This window comes from Oncorhynchus kisutch, linkage group LG5 (genome assembly GCF_002021735.2).
Source record: "Oncorhynchus kisutch isolate 150728-3 linkage group LG5, Okis_V2, whole genome shotgun sequence".
NCBI classification, from domain to species: domain Eukaryota; kingdom Metazoa; phylum Chordata; class Actinopteri; order Salmoniformes; family Salmonidae; genus Oncorhynchus; species Oncorhynchus kisutch.
In genome coordinates, this window is record NC_034178.2 from 11,663,634 (window position 1) to 11,679,844 (window position 16,211).

General features: G+C 43.4%; 1 protein-coding gene across 2 annotated transcripts in view; it reads right to left on the reverse strand.

Moving 5' to 3' along the window:
* Positions 1-15,127, reverse strand: part of LOC109890632 (neuroligin-4, X-linked-like) — a 69,915-nt gene extending 54,788 nt beyond the window's left edge. Inside the window, exons 1-2 of one of the 2 annotated variants that reach the window (XM_031824465.1) lie at positions 14,724-15,127; positions 4,436-5,243 (exon numbers count right to left, since the gene is read on the reverse strand). In XM_031824465.1, coding sequence (XP_031680325.1) covers positions 4,436-4,943 — 508 coding nt within the window. In that variant the 5' untranslated portion in view covers positions 4,944-5,243; positions 14,724-15,127. The remainder of the gene's footprint in view (positions 1-4,435; positions 5,244-14,723) is intronic. The other variant, XM_031824464.1, reaches the window with a different exon arrangement.
* Between the last annotated feature and the right edge of the window lie 1,084 nt (positions 15,128-16,211).

A 16,211-nucleotide genomic window follows, 5' to 3' on the forward strand; every position in this document is an offset into this window, starting at 1 on the left:
GCTGTGGTCGTGAGAATACCTGGTTGATTATAGACTTCATTCTCAGATAAGCACTGCGGATTGACTCACTGACAGACCCATCGTTGTAACGATGATCATTATTAAGACTAAGACAGCTGAGACAGGAGTAGCATCCTGTGACATTGAGTAGCCACTTGGCCGGTCTCAGACTGTGGTTGCATCCCACATGCTTTCAAGAGAAACCATATGATTAGACGTGTGGAAGATCACATGATTTCCCATGTCAAATCATGTGAAAACGTCTTTTTGGAACACTTTGCTTTCCACTGGGCACGCACTGGTTGAATCAATGTTGATTCCATGTCTTTTCAATGAAATGATGTGGAACCAAGATGGAATAGACGTTGAACTGACGTCTGTGCCCAGTGGGATGCGATCACATGTTTTCACGTGTAGTGTCATGTGATCACATGTTGCTTTACATGTAATCACATTAACTTCACATGAGATCACGTGATCACATGAAAACATGTGTTTTTGGAACACTCCACATGTTCACGTGAAATTCATGTGATCTTCCATAAGGGCCTATCCTCCATATAGTCCACTATATTTGACCAAAGCCCTATGGGCCCTGGTGACAAGTAGTTAACTATACAGGGTATAGGGTGCCATTTGGATTGCATTCTAGTTCTAATTAAACTATTATTTCATTTAAAGAAAGCAACAAACATTGCTATGATAACTGTTTGTTTTGACACCATGCTGGTCTGGTGTCTCTGAGGCACTAGATCGCTAGCTGGTTAGTACATAATGAGGCCTAAGGCTTGACACACACACACACACGCACACACGCACACACACACACACACACACACACACACACACACACACACACGCACACGCACATGCACACACACACGCACACACACACGCACAAACACACACACACACACAACTGAACAGGCCTGTAATCTCCCAGTTAACGGTATCTCAAGCTGTACAAACAAAGGCAAGTGGCCATGTCAGTTTAACGCAGCAAAGCATAAACTCCCACATCTGTCCTGTACAGAATGTCCCCCCCCCCCCCCCTCACGCGTGTCTGTCTGATGGTACGACCATCAGACAGACACCCAGCACATCAGTCAGACCAGATGAAAGAAGAAACCCGTCTCAGTGTTTGACCGAGTCTTGGTTTGTTTGTTGCCCCTGAAAAAGTCAAAAGGGAAAACCGAGAGCATGCAGAGTTGTCCAAGGTTTGTAGTGATGCACGTCTTTGGAGGCTGCATCCCAAACGGCTCCCCATTCCCTATAGTGCGCTACCTTTGACCAGAGCCCTCTTCCTCTTCCCTAAGGAGGCACCCTAGTCCCTATAGTGTACCAACTTTTCACCAGAGCCTTCTGGGTGCCATTTGTGCTGTCTCATGACCTAGCCTGGAGATATTGTCCCCTCTCTGCCTGCCTGGCCTTGCCTGCCTGGCCTTGCCTGCCTCTCCATGCGTATGACTGGCTGTCTGAATCACACACTCACCACAGACAGACTGGCAGCTAATAGCTCAGGCTCCAGTGCTGTGAACCCAACTGGGATTGGCAGGCTACTTATGCTCAGAGAAGGGCCAGCGTCCCAAATGGCTCCCCATTCCCTTTCAGTGGACATTCCCCATGGGCCCTGGTAAATGTAGTGCACTATATAGGGAATAGGGTGCCATTTGGGAAGGGCCCAAAGAGCACGGCTCTCTCTTACACAAGCCACTCACACAAGAAAAAGCACTAGGGCAAGGTAAACCTACTATAATACTGTATTGAGCTGTCATTCAAGCCCTGTCAATGTATTTGTTCTCTTTCTTCAATGTACTGTAGCTTTTCTCCCTCCTGTGTTTCTATGCAAAGGAGAATTGGATTCATAATGAAATACAAGAATACAGGTTATCTGCTGCACTATCCCATTGATGGAGGTGAGTCTGAAATGGCACCCTATTCCCTATATAGTGCACTACTTTTGACCAGAGCCTCATGAACAGAGCCAAGTACAGTATGTAGGGAACGGGGGGCCATTTTGCATGTACTGTAGCCAAGGTGTGGGCCACAGCCATACACCCCTAAAACCAACAAAGATCTGATAAATCACAGGCCATTATCTCTGGGAGCACACATGTAGGTAACAAGCAATACATTTGTTGTAATTTCTGCTTTCTATTTCTGTTCCAGTGTTGATAAGTAACACAGAACTAATGTAGGAGGGTGTTATAATTAAAGATGGAGAGAGAAAGAGATGAGTTCTGGGATGTATCCCAAATTGCACCCAATTCCCTGCATAGTGCACTATGTTTGACCAGAGCACTATGAGCCCTAAGGGTGCCATTTGGGACACGGACCCGCTGTGATATTGTCTTCTCACCCAGAAGAGCCCTCAAGAGGCTCCATATTCACTCTGATTAATTCACAATAAAACAGGTTTACCTCCCGGGTCTCCGCAGTAGTACCCAGTCTGCAGCCACTGCAGAGGCAGATAAAGCCAGCTCCAGCAACAGCTCCAGGAGCTATCATACACACACACACACACACACACACACACACATACAAACACACACAGACACACACATAGAGACACTGCACCTCAAATTAAAGGAGCTCTGGCATTAAAATACAATCCCAAATGTACCACTTTTCACAAGCCAACCCTTGCTAGACAAAACAGAATTCACCACCCACACTGCACAATCAAAAAGGATACAAAAGAACAGAACTTGTGCAGGTTATCAATATTGAACTATATATGGCGTAGTCGTTTGTACTTAAATCAGACGACACAATGGAAGCGTTCTTAATCTGTCAGTCCATTTCAAAAGGAGAACTATAAAACTATAAATCCTCTTTTCTGATCCCGAGCTGTCAGGATGTCTCCACATTACACAGGATTTGAAAAGGCCAACTCTGAGGGCGTCTGTAAGGATGACGGGCAGCCCGGCAGTATGGAGGAGGAGAAGATGAACAGAACAGGGAGAGAGAGAGATGTCTTCCATGAAGCACTGACTGACTCCTCAAGAGGAGACAAAGGTTGTGTCCCAAATGGCAAACGTGGTGCACTATGTAGTAGGGAATAGGGGCCCTGGTCAAAAGTAGTGCACTATGTAAGGGAATAAGGTGCCATTTGGGATGCACTCAAAAATAATATGGAGAGAGTTGTCTTCTTGGCTCCTGAAGAGGAGCTGTTGAGTCTTTCCTTCGGGCCAATTGCCTTAAGCTAAGAACTGCAGCGTTAGTTCAGGAGATTCTTAACACATCAACATTCATGGCCTGCATTCATACATTTTAATGCCGGCAAACGTATCCTAATGTACTGATACTTGAGACTGCCTGCATTCTGTAATTGACATCTATGAATTCAGGTTAGAAGGCATAATGTATCCAAATGAAAGATACCTGAGGCTCGTTATATGACCCGAGGGTCTAATATTACCAATACACAGACCAAGGAGTTCAGAGGCCTCTGCTAAAACCAGCGGATAGACAGCAGCAACTGCTGCAATCTGTCCACCAGAACTCTAACCCTTGATCCACTCCACTCCGCTTCTACAACCATACCTTTCCTATCACATTATTGGTAAAGCCGCACGGCAACAGAAATGACTGGATAGAATGGATACACTTGGACCTCCTACATATTTGAGTCCAGTGACTATAAGAACTGTTCTTATAATTCTCAGGAGATTGTATGTCAGAGTAACGACCCAGGCTGTGCATCCGGACTGGGATTGTCAGATTATCTATCGCCTTCTGTGGTACTTAATCTCGCAAGAGCTCTGGCTAAATGTAGCATAGAGAGGTCTAGAGTTCCGCATGAATACATTGGAGAATTCTCTTCACATTGACCTTCATAGACCGGAAAGAGTCTGTCTCTTCAGAAGAGACAGCGACAGCCCAGCAACAGTTCACGGTTCGACCTTAAACATCTGTGTTCCAGTTGCACTAAGTTAACCAGCTCTTTATTTTATTTTATCTCGCTGCAGGAGTCTGATGGTGGGGCCTGAAGGGGGTAAGTGCATTACATCCATGGTGTAAGTGTCAGAACTACTCCGAGTCAGGAGTGCTCACTCAAACCCCAAACGGGACGTCTGCACTGCACCCAATTCAACAGGAGAGAAGGTTGACTGCTACAGAATAGAATAGACAGGAGCGGGTCATCCTACGCCCTCAGACAGTAGGGAGGTCTAAATATCTATTTTCTCTCTCTATTACACCACATACAGTAGTCCACATTCATTTCAAGCCTTCCGTCAAAAAAAATCATTGTTCCCTTTGGTAAAAGTATCGCACTTTGATCAAGAGTGCACCACCGTTTCTGGTTCAAGTAGTTATCCCAGCCACTTTGAACTGCTTCAGAACAAATGGACCTGCAAAGTGAAATGTCAAATCAAACAAAAAGGCAAACGGAGGATAACAAGACATTTGTGTTAGTCAAGGTGTGACATACCATCCTCAGTTGGCACGTAAATGTTTAGGTACAGGCAGTCCTCGTTCTGGTCCTGCATATAGGTTACCACTGTATCCAAGTTGGCTGTGAACCACACCGGCAGCATGTCGTTGAGTAACTTTTCCTCCAGGTACTGTGGACACACAGAGGCGAACTGGGTAGCATTCCTGATCCCAGGCCAGGACATGGGCGGCTCGGGGGGCTGGAAGCGTCTCTCCCCTGTAGGGGCCAAAGCGTACGGGATCCCCAAGTACTGCTCCACGGGCCCTAGAATCTCATTGGGCAGTGTCGTCTTTAACCCCCGCAGCTTCCCGTAATTCGTGGTGACAACAGGGTGGACTGGGGTCTGAGCCACGACCGGCAGACACACAGACACTAACAGGAAGCCAATCCATAAGAGAAGGTAGACCTTGGATAGGTAGACCATCCCCATTCCATGGGCTATAGTGGCTCCTCCAGAGCTCAATGGAGAGGTACTGGATCCCCCTGGCCTGGCTCCCCTCAACATGCTCCTGCTGCACTCAGCCAAGCAGATTGTGGTCCTGATTGTGGTCCTGATTGTGGTCCTGGACTTCCAGGATTGTGGTCCTGGAAGTTCCCGGTACTCCTCTCCCAATAACCTGCTCCTCAGGCTGTGATTGACAGCTGACAGAAAGAGCTCCAGCCAATCAGAGCAGTTTTGTGCAACTCGGTGCCCCCCATCCCAAGAGAGTGGGTCTACGTGTAGGTCATTGGTCGGGGGTGCAGTGCCTGTATTTGTCTCCAGATGTCTTTGCTCGTCGACCCAATTCCAGCTTGGTTGGTTACCCTGCAGGGAAGAGAGAATGGGACATGTAAGTTAATCCTCGACACATCAAAGGCTACATACAGTATGCTGTCCAAATCCCTTCCAATAGATGTCCGCTTGTTGAGCATATAGCAAATCTATGACTGCAAGTCCCCTCTGTGTATGATCACAATGTGCAAGAGATGCAAGGCATGAAATTGTATCTTTCTAACAAATCAATAGCATGGAATAGAGAACAACATAAAAGTGTGGTTTCGAGTGGAAGCAACAACAGAGATAATATATTGGCAAACTGCTTTATTACCTTGCGTGACATCGTTATGGTCAGGATAACGTTGCACATAGCAGCAGTTTCAATAAAAGAAAACCTAAAGTGTGCACTTGCACACTTGCCATTATGGAGTTAACAATGGTGGAAACTCTCTAGCCAATGATTACACCAATCCAGTGCTTGTAAATTCATGACAGGAAGGGCGCAAGTACACAGTTCTGGAAAAGGGGGGAGAAAAAGGATGCAGCCCAAAACACACATAAAAAAATACTACCGTTTACTATAGAATACTACAGTACTTACTATAGAATTCTGAGGTTTACTGTAGAATACTATACTACACACTGTAGTATCCCTTGATCATGTGTACTGTAGTACTTAGTATTTTTGTGTACTGTTGAATACTTTAGTAAATACTACTGTCACGTCCTGGTCTGTTTCACCTGTCCTTGTGCTTGTCTCCACCCCCCTCCAGGTGTCGCTTATTATCCCCAGTGTATTTATCCCTGTGTTTCCTGTCTCTCTATGCCAGTTTGTCTTGTTTTGACAAGTCGACCAGCGGTTTTTCCTAGCGCCTTCTCCCAGTCTCTGTTTCTTCTAGCCCTCCTGGTTTTGACCCTTGCCTGTCCTGACGCCTAACCCACCTGCCTGACCACTCTGCCTGTTCTGATCTCGAGCCTACCTATCCCATTGTACTGTTTGGACTCGGACCTGATTACTGAAACCATGCCTGTCCTGACCTAAAGCCTGCCTATCGCTGCCAAACTAACCCTGATTCAGATCACCATCCTACCCATGCTAGATTACGGAGACATAATTTATAGATCGGCAGGTAAGGGTGCTCTCGAGCGGCTAGACGATCTTTACCATTCGGCCATCATATTTGCCACCAATGCTCCTTATAGGACACATCACTGTACTCTATACTCCTCTGTAAACTGGTCATCTCTGTATACTTGTCGCAAGACCCACTGGTTGATGCTCATTTATAAAACCCTCTTAGGCCTCACTCTCTCCTATCTGAGATACCTACTGCAGCCCTCATCCTCCACATACAACACCGGTTCTGCCAGGCACATTCTGTTAAAGGTTCCCAAAGCACACTCATCCCTGGGTCGCTCGTCTTTTCAGTTCGCTGTAGCTAGCGACTGGAACGAGCTGCAACAAACACTCAAACTGGACAGTTTTATCTCAATCTTTTCATTCAGAGACTCAATCATGGACACTGTTACTGACAGTTGTGGCTGCTTGGTGTGATGTATTGTTGTCTCTACCTAATTGAACTTTTGTGTTGTTGACTGTGCCCAATAATGTTTGTACCATGTTTTGTACTGCTACCATGTTGTGTTGTCAAGTGTTGCGGCCTTGCTATGTTGTCTTAGGTCTCTCGTTAGTGTTGTGTTTTTTGTCCTATATTTATATATTAGTTATTTTAAACCCAGGGCCCCTGTCCCCGCAGGAGGTCTTTTGCGTTTTGGTAGGCCGTCATTGTAAATAAGAATGTGTTCTTAAATAAAGGTTAAATAAAAAAATGTATTGCCTGGTACTGTTTGGCTCTGACCTGGTTTATGAACTCTCGCCTGTCCCCGACCTGGCTTTTGCCTACCCATTTTGTTATAACAAATATCGGAGCTCAACCATCTGCCTCCCGTGTCTGCATTTCGTCTTGTGCCCTTATAACTACAGTATTATCCACACACCAAAAAAAACTGTAGTAAATACGACAGAAATGTCTGCAAAAACACTATGGTCCACAAAAACACTGTGAAAGAAATATAGAAAATACGACCGTATTTCATTTACATCTACCCTACCCATTCCCCTCCCCCATATCCCAATGTGTGCCCACCTGTAAGTGACAAACCTACATGCCAAGTATAGACCATATTGTTTGCTTTGAAATCTCTGTTCAGAACCCAGTTCTACGTACCTGCAGGTTATGGAAGATTTGCTTAGTGTTTAGCATTTCTCCAGTAAGTTTCCTCAAGGAAAAAGACCCCCACTACTATGTCAGATATAATAAAACAAAAACACTATACTAAATACTACATGTCCCCAAACACACTAGAGTAAATATTACAGTATACAGCATTATATTCTGAAAAATACACTATAGTACATACTACTCTTATTTTACCACAGCATTTATACTATAGTAAACACTACAGTATACTACATTAAATACTACAGTATTCACTGTACTGCTTTTGAGGACTTCAGTCCACAAAAACACGACAGTGAATACTACAATAAAGTCCAAAAACACTACAGTGAACACTATAGTATTCCTAACACAGTACAGTTGTAGTCGGAAGTTTACATACACTTAGGTTGGAGTCATTAAAACTCATTTTTCAACCACTACACAAATTTCTTGTTAACAAACTATAGTTTTGGCAAGTCAGTTAGGATATCTACAGTCGTGGCCAAAAGTTTTGAGAATGACACAAACATAAATTTTCACAAAGTTTGCTGCTTCAGTGTCTTTAGATATTTTTGTCAGATGTTACTATGGAATACTGAAGTATAATTACAAGCATTTCCTAAGTGTCAAAGGCTTTTATTGACAATTACATAAAGTTGATGCAAAAGAGTCAATATTTGCAGTGTTGACCCTTCTTTTTCAAGACCTCTGCAATCCGCCCTGGCATGCTGTCAATTAACTTCTGGGCCACACTGATGCAGCCAATTCTTGCATAATCAATGCTTGGAGTTTGTCAGAATTTGTGAGTTTTTGTTTTTCCACCCGCCTCTTGAGGATTGACCACAAGTTCTCAATGGGATTAAGGTCTGGGGAGTTTCCTGGCCATGGACACAAAATATCAATGTTTTGTTCCCCAAGCCACTTAGTTATCACTTTTACCTTATGGCAAGGTGCTCCATCATGCTGGAAAAGGCATTGTTCGTCACCAAACTGTCCCTGGATGGTTGGGAGAAGTTGCTCTCAGAGGATGTGTTGGTACCATTCTTTATTCATGGCTGTGTTCTTAGGCAAAATTGTAAGTGAGCCCACTCCCTTGGCTGAGGAGCAACCCCACACATGAATGGTCTCAGGATGCTTTACTGTTGGCATGACACAGGCCTGATGGTAGCGCTCACCTTGTCCTCTCCGGACAAGCTTTTTTCCAGATGCCCCAAACAATCGGAAAGGGGATTCATCAGAGAAAATGACTTGACCCCAGTCCTCAGTAGTCCAATCCCTGTAACTTTTGCAGAATATCAGTCTGTCCCTGATGTTCTTCCTGGAGAGAAGTGGCTTCTTTGCTGCCCTTCTTGACACCAGGCCATCCTCCAAAAGTCTTCGCCTCACTATGCATGCAGATGCACTCACACACACCTGCCTGCTGCCATTCCTGAGCAAGCTCTGTACTGGTGGTGCCCCGATCCCACAGCTGAATCAACTTTAGGAGACGGTCCTGGCGCTTGCTGGACTTTCTTTGGCGCCCTGGAGCCTTCTTGACAACAATTGAACCACTCTCCTTGAAGTTCTTGATGATCTGATAAATGGTTGATTTAGATGCAATCTTAATGGCAGCAATATCCTTGCCTGTGCAGCCCTTTTTGTGCAAAGCAATGATGACGGCATGTGTTTCCTTACAGGTAACCATTGTTGACAGAGGAGGAGCAATGATTCCAAGCACCACCCTCCTTTTGAAGCTTCCAGTCTGTTATTTGAACTCAATCAGCATGACAGAGTGATCTCCAGCCTTGTCCTCATCAACACTCACACCTGTTTTAAAGATAGAATCACTGACCTGATTTCAGCTGGTTCTTTTGTGGCATGCGTGAAATGCAGTGGAAATGTTTTGGGGGGGATTCAGTTCATTTGCATGGCAAAGAGGGACTTTGCAATTAATTGCAATTCATCTGATCAGTCTTCATAACATTCTGGAGTATATGCAAATTGCCATCATACAAACTGAGGCAGCAGACTTTGTGAAAATTCTCAAAATGTTTTGGCCACGACTGTACTTTGTGCATGACACAAGTAATTTTTCCAACAATTGTTTACAGACAGATTATTTCACTTATAATTCACTGTATCACAATTCCAGTGGGTCAGAAGATTACATGCACTAAATTGACTGTGCCTTTAAACAGCATGGAAAAATCCAAAGAATGATGTCATGGCTTTAGAAGCTTCTGATAGGCTAATTGACATCATTTGAGTCAATAGGAGGTCTACCTGTGGATGTATTTCAAGGCCTACCTTCAAACTCAGTGCCTCTTTGCTTGACATCATGGGAAAAATCGAGAAAAAAAATGTAGACCTCCACAAGTCTGATTCATCCTTGGGAACAATTTCCAAACGCCTGAAGGTGCCACGTTCATCGGTACAAACAATAGTATGCAAGTATAAACACCATGGGGCCACGCAGCCATCATATCGCTCAGGAAGGAGACGCGTTCTGTCTCATAGAGATTAACGTACTTTGGTGAGAAAAATGCAAATCAATCCCAGATCAACAGCAAAGGAACTTGTGAAGATGCTGGAGGAAACAGGTACAAAAGTATCTATATCCACAGTAAAACTAGTCCTATATCGACAGCAATGAAGAAGCCACTGCTCCAAAACTGCCATAAAAAAGTCAGACTACGGTTTGCAACTGCATATGGGGACAAAGATCATACTTTTTGGAGAAATGTCCTCTGGTCTGTTGAAACAAAAATAGAACTGTTTGGCCATAATGACCATCGTTATGTTTGGAGGAAAAAGTTGGAGGCTTGCAAGCCGAAGAACTCCATCCCAACCATGACGCAAGGGGGTGGCAGCATCATGTTGTGGGGGTGCTTTGCTGCAGGAGGGACTGGTGCACTTCACAAAATTCATGTCATTGTGAGGTAGAAAAATTATGTGGAAAAATTGAAGCAACATCTCAAGACATCAGTCAGGAAGTTAAAGCTTGGTCGCAAATGGGTCTTCCAAATGGACAATGACCCAAAGCATACTTTCAAAGTTGTGGCAAGTTATTGGAGTGGCCATCACAAAGCCCTGACCTCTATCCTATAGAAAATGTGTAGGCAGAACTGAAAAAGCGTGTGGGAGCAAGGAGGCCTACAAACCTGACTCAGTTACACCAGCTCTGTCAGGAGGAATGACCCAAAATTCACCCAACTTATTGTGTGAAGCTTGTGGAAGGCTACCCGAAATGTTTGACCCAAATTAAACAATTTAAAGGCAATGCTACCAAATACTAATTGAGTGTATGTAAACTTCTGACCCACTGGGAATGCGATGAAAGAAATTAAAGCTGAAATGTATAATTCTTTCTACTATTATTCTGACATTTCACATTCTTAAAATAAAGTGGTGATCCTAACTGACCTAAGACAGTGACTTTTTACTAGGATTAAATGTCAGGAGTTGTGAAAACTGAGTTTAAATGTATTTGACTAAGGTGTATGTAAACTTCCGACTTCAACTGTACATACGCTTTAGTATTTTTTTCATATGGGAACCACTCCACAGTGTAGGAAACATTTCCTCATGGTTATCCATATAAAACCAGAGCACCCCATTCACAAAATGAGCCTACCTAGGTCCTTCTACACTCCAATACAATCTGTCAGGATTATGTTAGTAGTATCATAGCCAAGCAAGGGGGGATATACTCCAGTCTACTGAGTAGATTATTTCTCTTAGGGTACTTTACTCCACCAAGGAGTTTATGTGTGAAGCCTCGTGAATAGGAGAGCTGGCCAGTTAAGAAGCCTCTCACAGACATTTGTGTCAGAAGCAGATGGCTTATGCATGCAGCAGGTCATTTCATTTCATTTCGGAGGGAGAAGAGACTCTCCTCTCTCGCCTCATTCCCCTGCATGCCCTCAGATGGTGTCGAGACTGAGACGATGGTGGTCTGCTTGTCAAATCAGTGACGTCGATCAATTACTTTCCCACTCTTGTAACACAGCATGACAATGGTGCTCACACTGCCAGGGGGGATTACATCAAATGTCTAACTGCCATTGTTGAGTTCATATATTCTGTTTGACATAAAAAAAATGCCATAATTCTGTAAATAAGTAAAAGTTGAATGTAAGAAACATAACCAGAATCTAAACAAAGACAGGATAAGGAATGTGATCCAAGAATATGGTCCAGTTTAATGTTGAAATAATAAGGCGGAATGGACTATGTTCATATATTTCAGCAGTTCCTGTATAAACGCAATACATTCAGTCTGCCTTCCTACCAGTAACACACACACAAGAAAGAGAGAGTGAGGAGAAAAGGCGAGAGATGGAAGAGATGGAAGAGACGGCGTATACTATTCTCACTGTCTGTATGATCACAAGAGATACGTCTTTTGAATTTCAATAAAGGCTGAAGCCATCATTTGCACTTTAATTATTATAAAACATGTGGTTCGGGGTGCTGTATCTCCTCACTGAAATAGGTAGTCGCTAGAAAATGTCCTTGAAAAAAATAATAATTTCAACATCACTACTCAACGTCCCAAATGGCACCCTATTTCGTATATAGTGCACTACTTTTGACCATGAGCCATTGGGAATAGGGTGCCATTTGGGACGCGCACCAAACAAAACTCAAAACTTTACTTGACCTTCTCATGACGCACATACAGGACATCTTTTACTGGCCTCTTAAAGATGGTGATAAACACTGCACAATAGAAAGGAAGACAGACTTCCTCCCTCACTAAAACGAGATAGAGGGCCAACAGAGATCCTTGACAACCAATAAAGGAATGATATCTATCAAAGTTGACAGTACTGAACACGAAGATATTGTCAACTGCTGAGCCCTCACTGGAAGAAAAAAAAGTGTGTGTGTGTGTGTGCGCGCGTGTGCGTGTGTGCGTACGTGTGTGTGCCATTTATAATGAGTAATAAGTTTTGTTGACAATTCATGTTGAACTTGGACGGAGCAAATACATATTTATTTTTTCAAACAGGATTGATTTGATAAGGATAGCGCATGACGTTGTGATACTGTAATAACCTTGCTCTTTGTAACCATGCCAGAAGACATGGGTCCAATGTGTGTTCCACTAACTAAATATCCATTTCCTAAATAAAAGGGGATGCATGTAACAAAGTGCTAAACTATTGAACTGTACTCCAGTAGGCTAACACTGTATAGGTCCTGTGTGGCTCCGTTGGTAGAGCATGGCACTTGCAGGGCCAGGGTTGTCGGTTTGATTCCCACTGGGGCCACCCATATGAAAATGTATGCAGGCACAATAGTCACTTTGGAGAAAAATGTTTGCTAAATGATGGATAATTGTATATTATAATAATACAGTTGTTTTATGCAGTCTTACAGTGAATGGCTATGCCTACTATTGGATTCCAAATTGAAATGCTGTACAATATATTTGGAAAGGCAGGCCTACGTCCTATTTTGACACTTATGCCATGTTATACACAGAATGTTTTCTATAGGCCTGTTACCCATAGGCCTATTCTTGAGGAAAATTGCACAAGTGAGGTAAAATGTCTCCAATTGTCAATTAAATCGTTTTTTTCTGATGGGGAGGCCTGACTGACCGTCTCAAATAGGCCTATAATGATGTCACCAACTGGGAGAGCTATGATAACAGTGTGTCACTCCAAATATGTCAAGTGTATTTGAAATAGGCCTAATGTTCAAATAATGTCAAAAGTACGCCTATTTGGTAACACTTTCCATAAAGTACATACCTATGATGCTTTGTAACGTATTTTGTAATGCATTAAAACACTTATATTGTGTTATGACAATATAGACCAATTATTTACAATAAATATTTGGGTTGAGACCTGATGCCTCTCCAAAGCTTTCAGTCTACCATCACATCGAATCAAAAATGCACGCAGGCCTATTAGGGACCAGAATGTTGACCTTTCGTTCATTACAAATAATATTGTTAAACCCTGTTACATTTCTGACAATGTCTATAATATTACTCTCGGTGTCAATTCGAACAGCGCACGCCTATTTATAATCTGGAGGAAGGGAAGGGGTTGGTGGAATAGACTTGAAGACAGCTTGAAGAATCTTTCATAGGAGAGTGATAGCCTCCTCTCATGCTTGTCCGTCTGCTTTCGCAACGACTAAAAATATTAAAAATATTAAAATGCAACCAAGATTTTTTTTTAATGGCTTACAGTTTTCGAGGTAGCAGAACATAGCAGGATTCGTTAAGGTGAATGTTCAAGACAGTAGCCTACACATTTTTTTCCCAATTCGTCTCGTCCCCAAATATCTACCAGATATCCACAGTACCATCTTGTGGTTCTCTGCTGAATTCACTCTGGTGATGTGCCAGATTCAGCCTGGATGGGAATCTGCAGTCTACAATGCACCTCACACCTTTTGATAGGTATACGGAGGTGTTCAAGTTATGCTGAATGGTGGGTCAAACACACATTCACTGCTAGACGCTCCTCTTCCATTCTAAAAGCCTGCTATTGTGTGGAATATAGATGACAGACAGACAGGCAGACAGACAGGCAGACAGACAGGCAGACAGGCAGACAGACAGACAGACAGGCAGACAGACAGACAGTGGACCTGGCCCTTCAACACTGATGGTGAGTGTATGGTTACAGTTGCACGTATAGCCAGTCTATATTCTTAAATGGCATTAATTATGGCATCTCCATAGCAGTGCTGCCAATAGTCGCTTTGTCGTCTACAGGGATTAAATAGCACTGGACATCATGGGTGCTGCATTCTGTTCAAACACAGATAGCCTTTTCCAAGGGCTTGTGTGAAATAGTGTGGCCACAGCCGATTAGGGTTATGAATGGCATGCCCCTTAGGCTATAATACGTTTTTGTCATTATCGAATCCAACGCATGTGGCTGTGTCCCTTTACATAAGATGCGAATAAACCACAATTTGATCATTCTGGCTTTGAGCAAAGAAACCCCTCAACACGTCTTTAAAGTGCGTAGAGCATGGCTCAATCGTCTTTGCAAAGCCAGGCGATTTCGTTCAACACATGGCTTGTTTTCATAATTACATTGAATAATGATTATACACATTTCTGAAAAACTGGTTGCGCGCCACGCACTTTAAGCAAATGATAAAAATTAATTCCCTGTGGTAGTCAAGCTCTTCTCAAAATGTCTGCAGCGCGAGTCCGGACAAGCCATATAATCGGAAAGCCGCCAGAAAACATCCAGAAAACAAACAAATTATAGGTGGTCTAAATTAAACTAAACTGTGTGAAAGAGAAAATGGATTTACTGACTATTTGTTGGCTAATAACAAGACTTACCTTTGCGGTATTCCAACTGTGTGAATTTAGCTCGTAGTCCTGACTTCAAGGGATGTGATAATAAAATATACACCACCACACAGGCAAAAAATAAAACTCCACAGTGTGCGCTCCTCTGAAAATCCCAACGTGACAGTGGGGTCCAGATAAAAACAAGTCAAACTCCGCTTCAGGTTCTATGCAGAAAATAAAAATTGAGCTTTCCGGTTGTTAATGACACGCATAGCCTATTAAGGTAATTTCAGTGAGTCGTTGTAGTGGCACGGTCAATTGTGCTGCATCTAATTGCCGTAATAGAGAGAAAGCGAGGAGAGATCGGACAGCAAAGACGAGAGATTTAAGGATAGAAAGACCAGGGTTGTTCAGTCGCGCGCCCCCCACCCCCCACCCTCCCTCTCGCTCTCTCTCTCTCTCGCGCACTCTCTCTCACTTTCTCCCTTTCTCTAGCTCCAGTTGCTATTGGACTACACTAAATGAAATGTACAAAGCCTGCAGCCAATGGATTGCCGCATTCTCTCCATCACTGTTAACCAGCTGCCAGTATGGACCAGTTTTGGCATCCGTGACGAAAGGACAGGAGGGTAGCAGGTGTAGTAGGGCATACTGTAGTTTTGTTTTGCTGATCATATTCACCCAGGCTGGCTGTTCGACCCATGTAGGTACCTGTAATGAAACGTGTATCAAATATCTATTAACTAACTATTCAGCTATACAATGGGCCAATTCATTACACCTGATATGCAACATGAATTCAGCTTCAGCAAAGTTTCGATCCAGTAGCCAAGCACTAGCATATCCTATTTGAACTGTTAGTGTTTTCATATGTATTTCATTGCGCTTAAATGGAGGTAATCTGCCATTAAACTGGCTGAGACACCGTGCCCTATAGCTATCAATAACTGAATAATAACACAAAGGGGGAAAGTTATTGGGGATTTTCAACAAGCAGAGTGAAGCCAACTGTGCCAAAACGCAAGAAGCAATTATATGGAAACACACATTTACATTTGAGTCATTTAGCAGACGCTCTTTCCCAGAACGACTAAGAAGAACAATTAGGGTTAAGTGCCTTGTTCAAAGGGCGCATCTGCAGATTTTTTATCTAGTTGTCTCGGGGATTCGAGCAAGCAACCTTTCAGTTACTGGCCCAACGCTAGAGAAAACATGTAAAAGTTAAGTACAGTATGGATTATCCCACACATGCCGATAGACAGAGAACAGAGAACTGAGAACTGATCAGAGAAACCAGGAGATCTCCCTCTTAGTTCTGTTTCCAGCATAGATGAATGTGGTCGCCTCCAACAGCCTGTAACGTAAATTCGGAAAACCAAGTTTGCTTTGCCCTCATGTTGGTGCTAGCAAGCAGGCTAGGTAGTGCTAGGTATCAACAGCCAATCCATTCGGGGCTGGAAACTATAGTGAGCTTCGACTGGTCAATAGCAACGCAGTGTCACGGAGTATTTGTATAAAGTTCAGCTTTCCCCAACT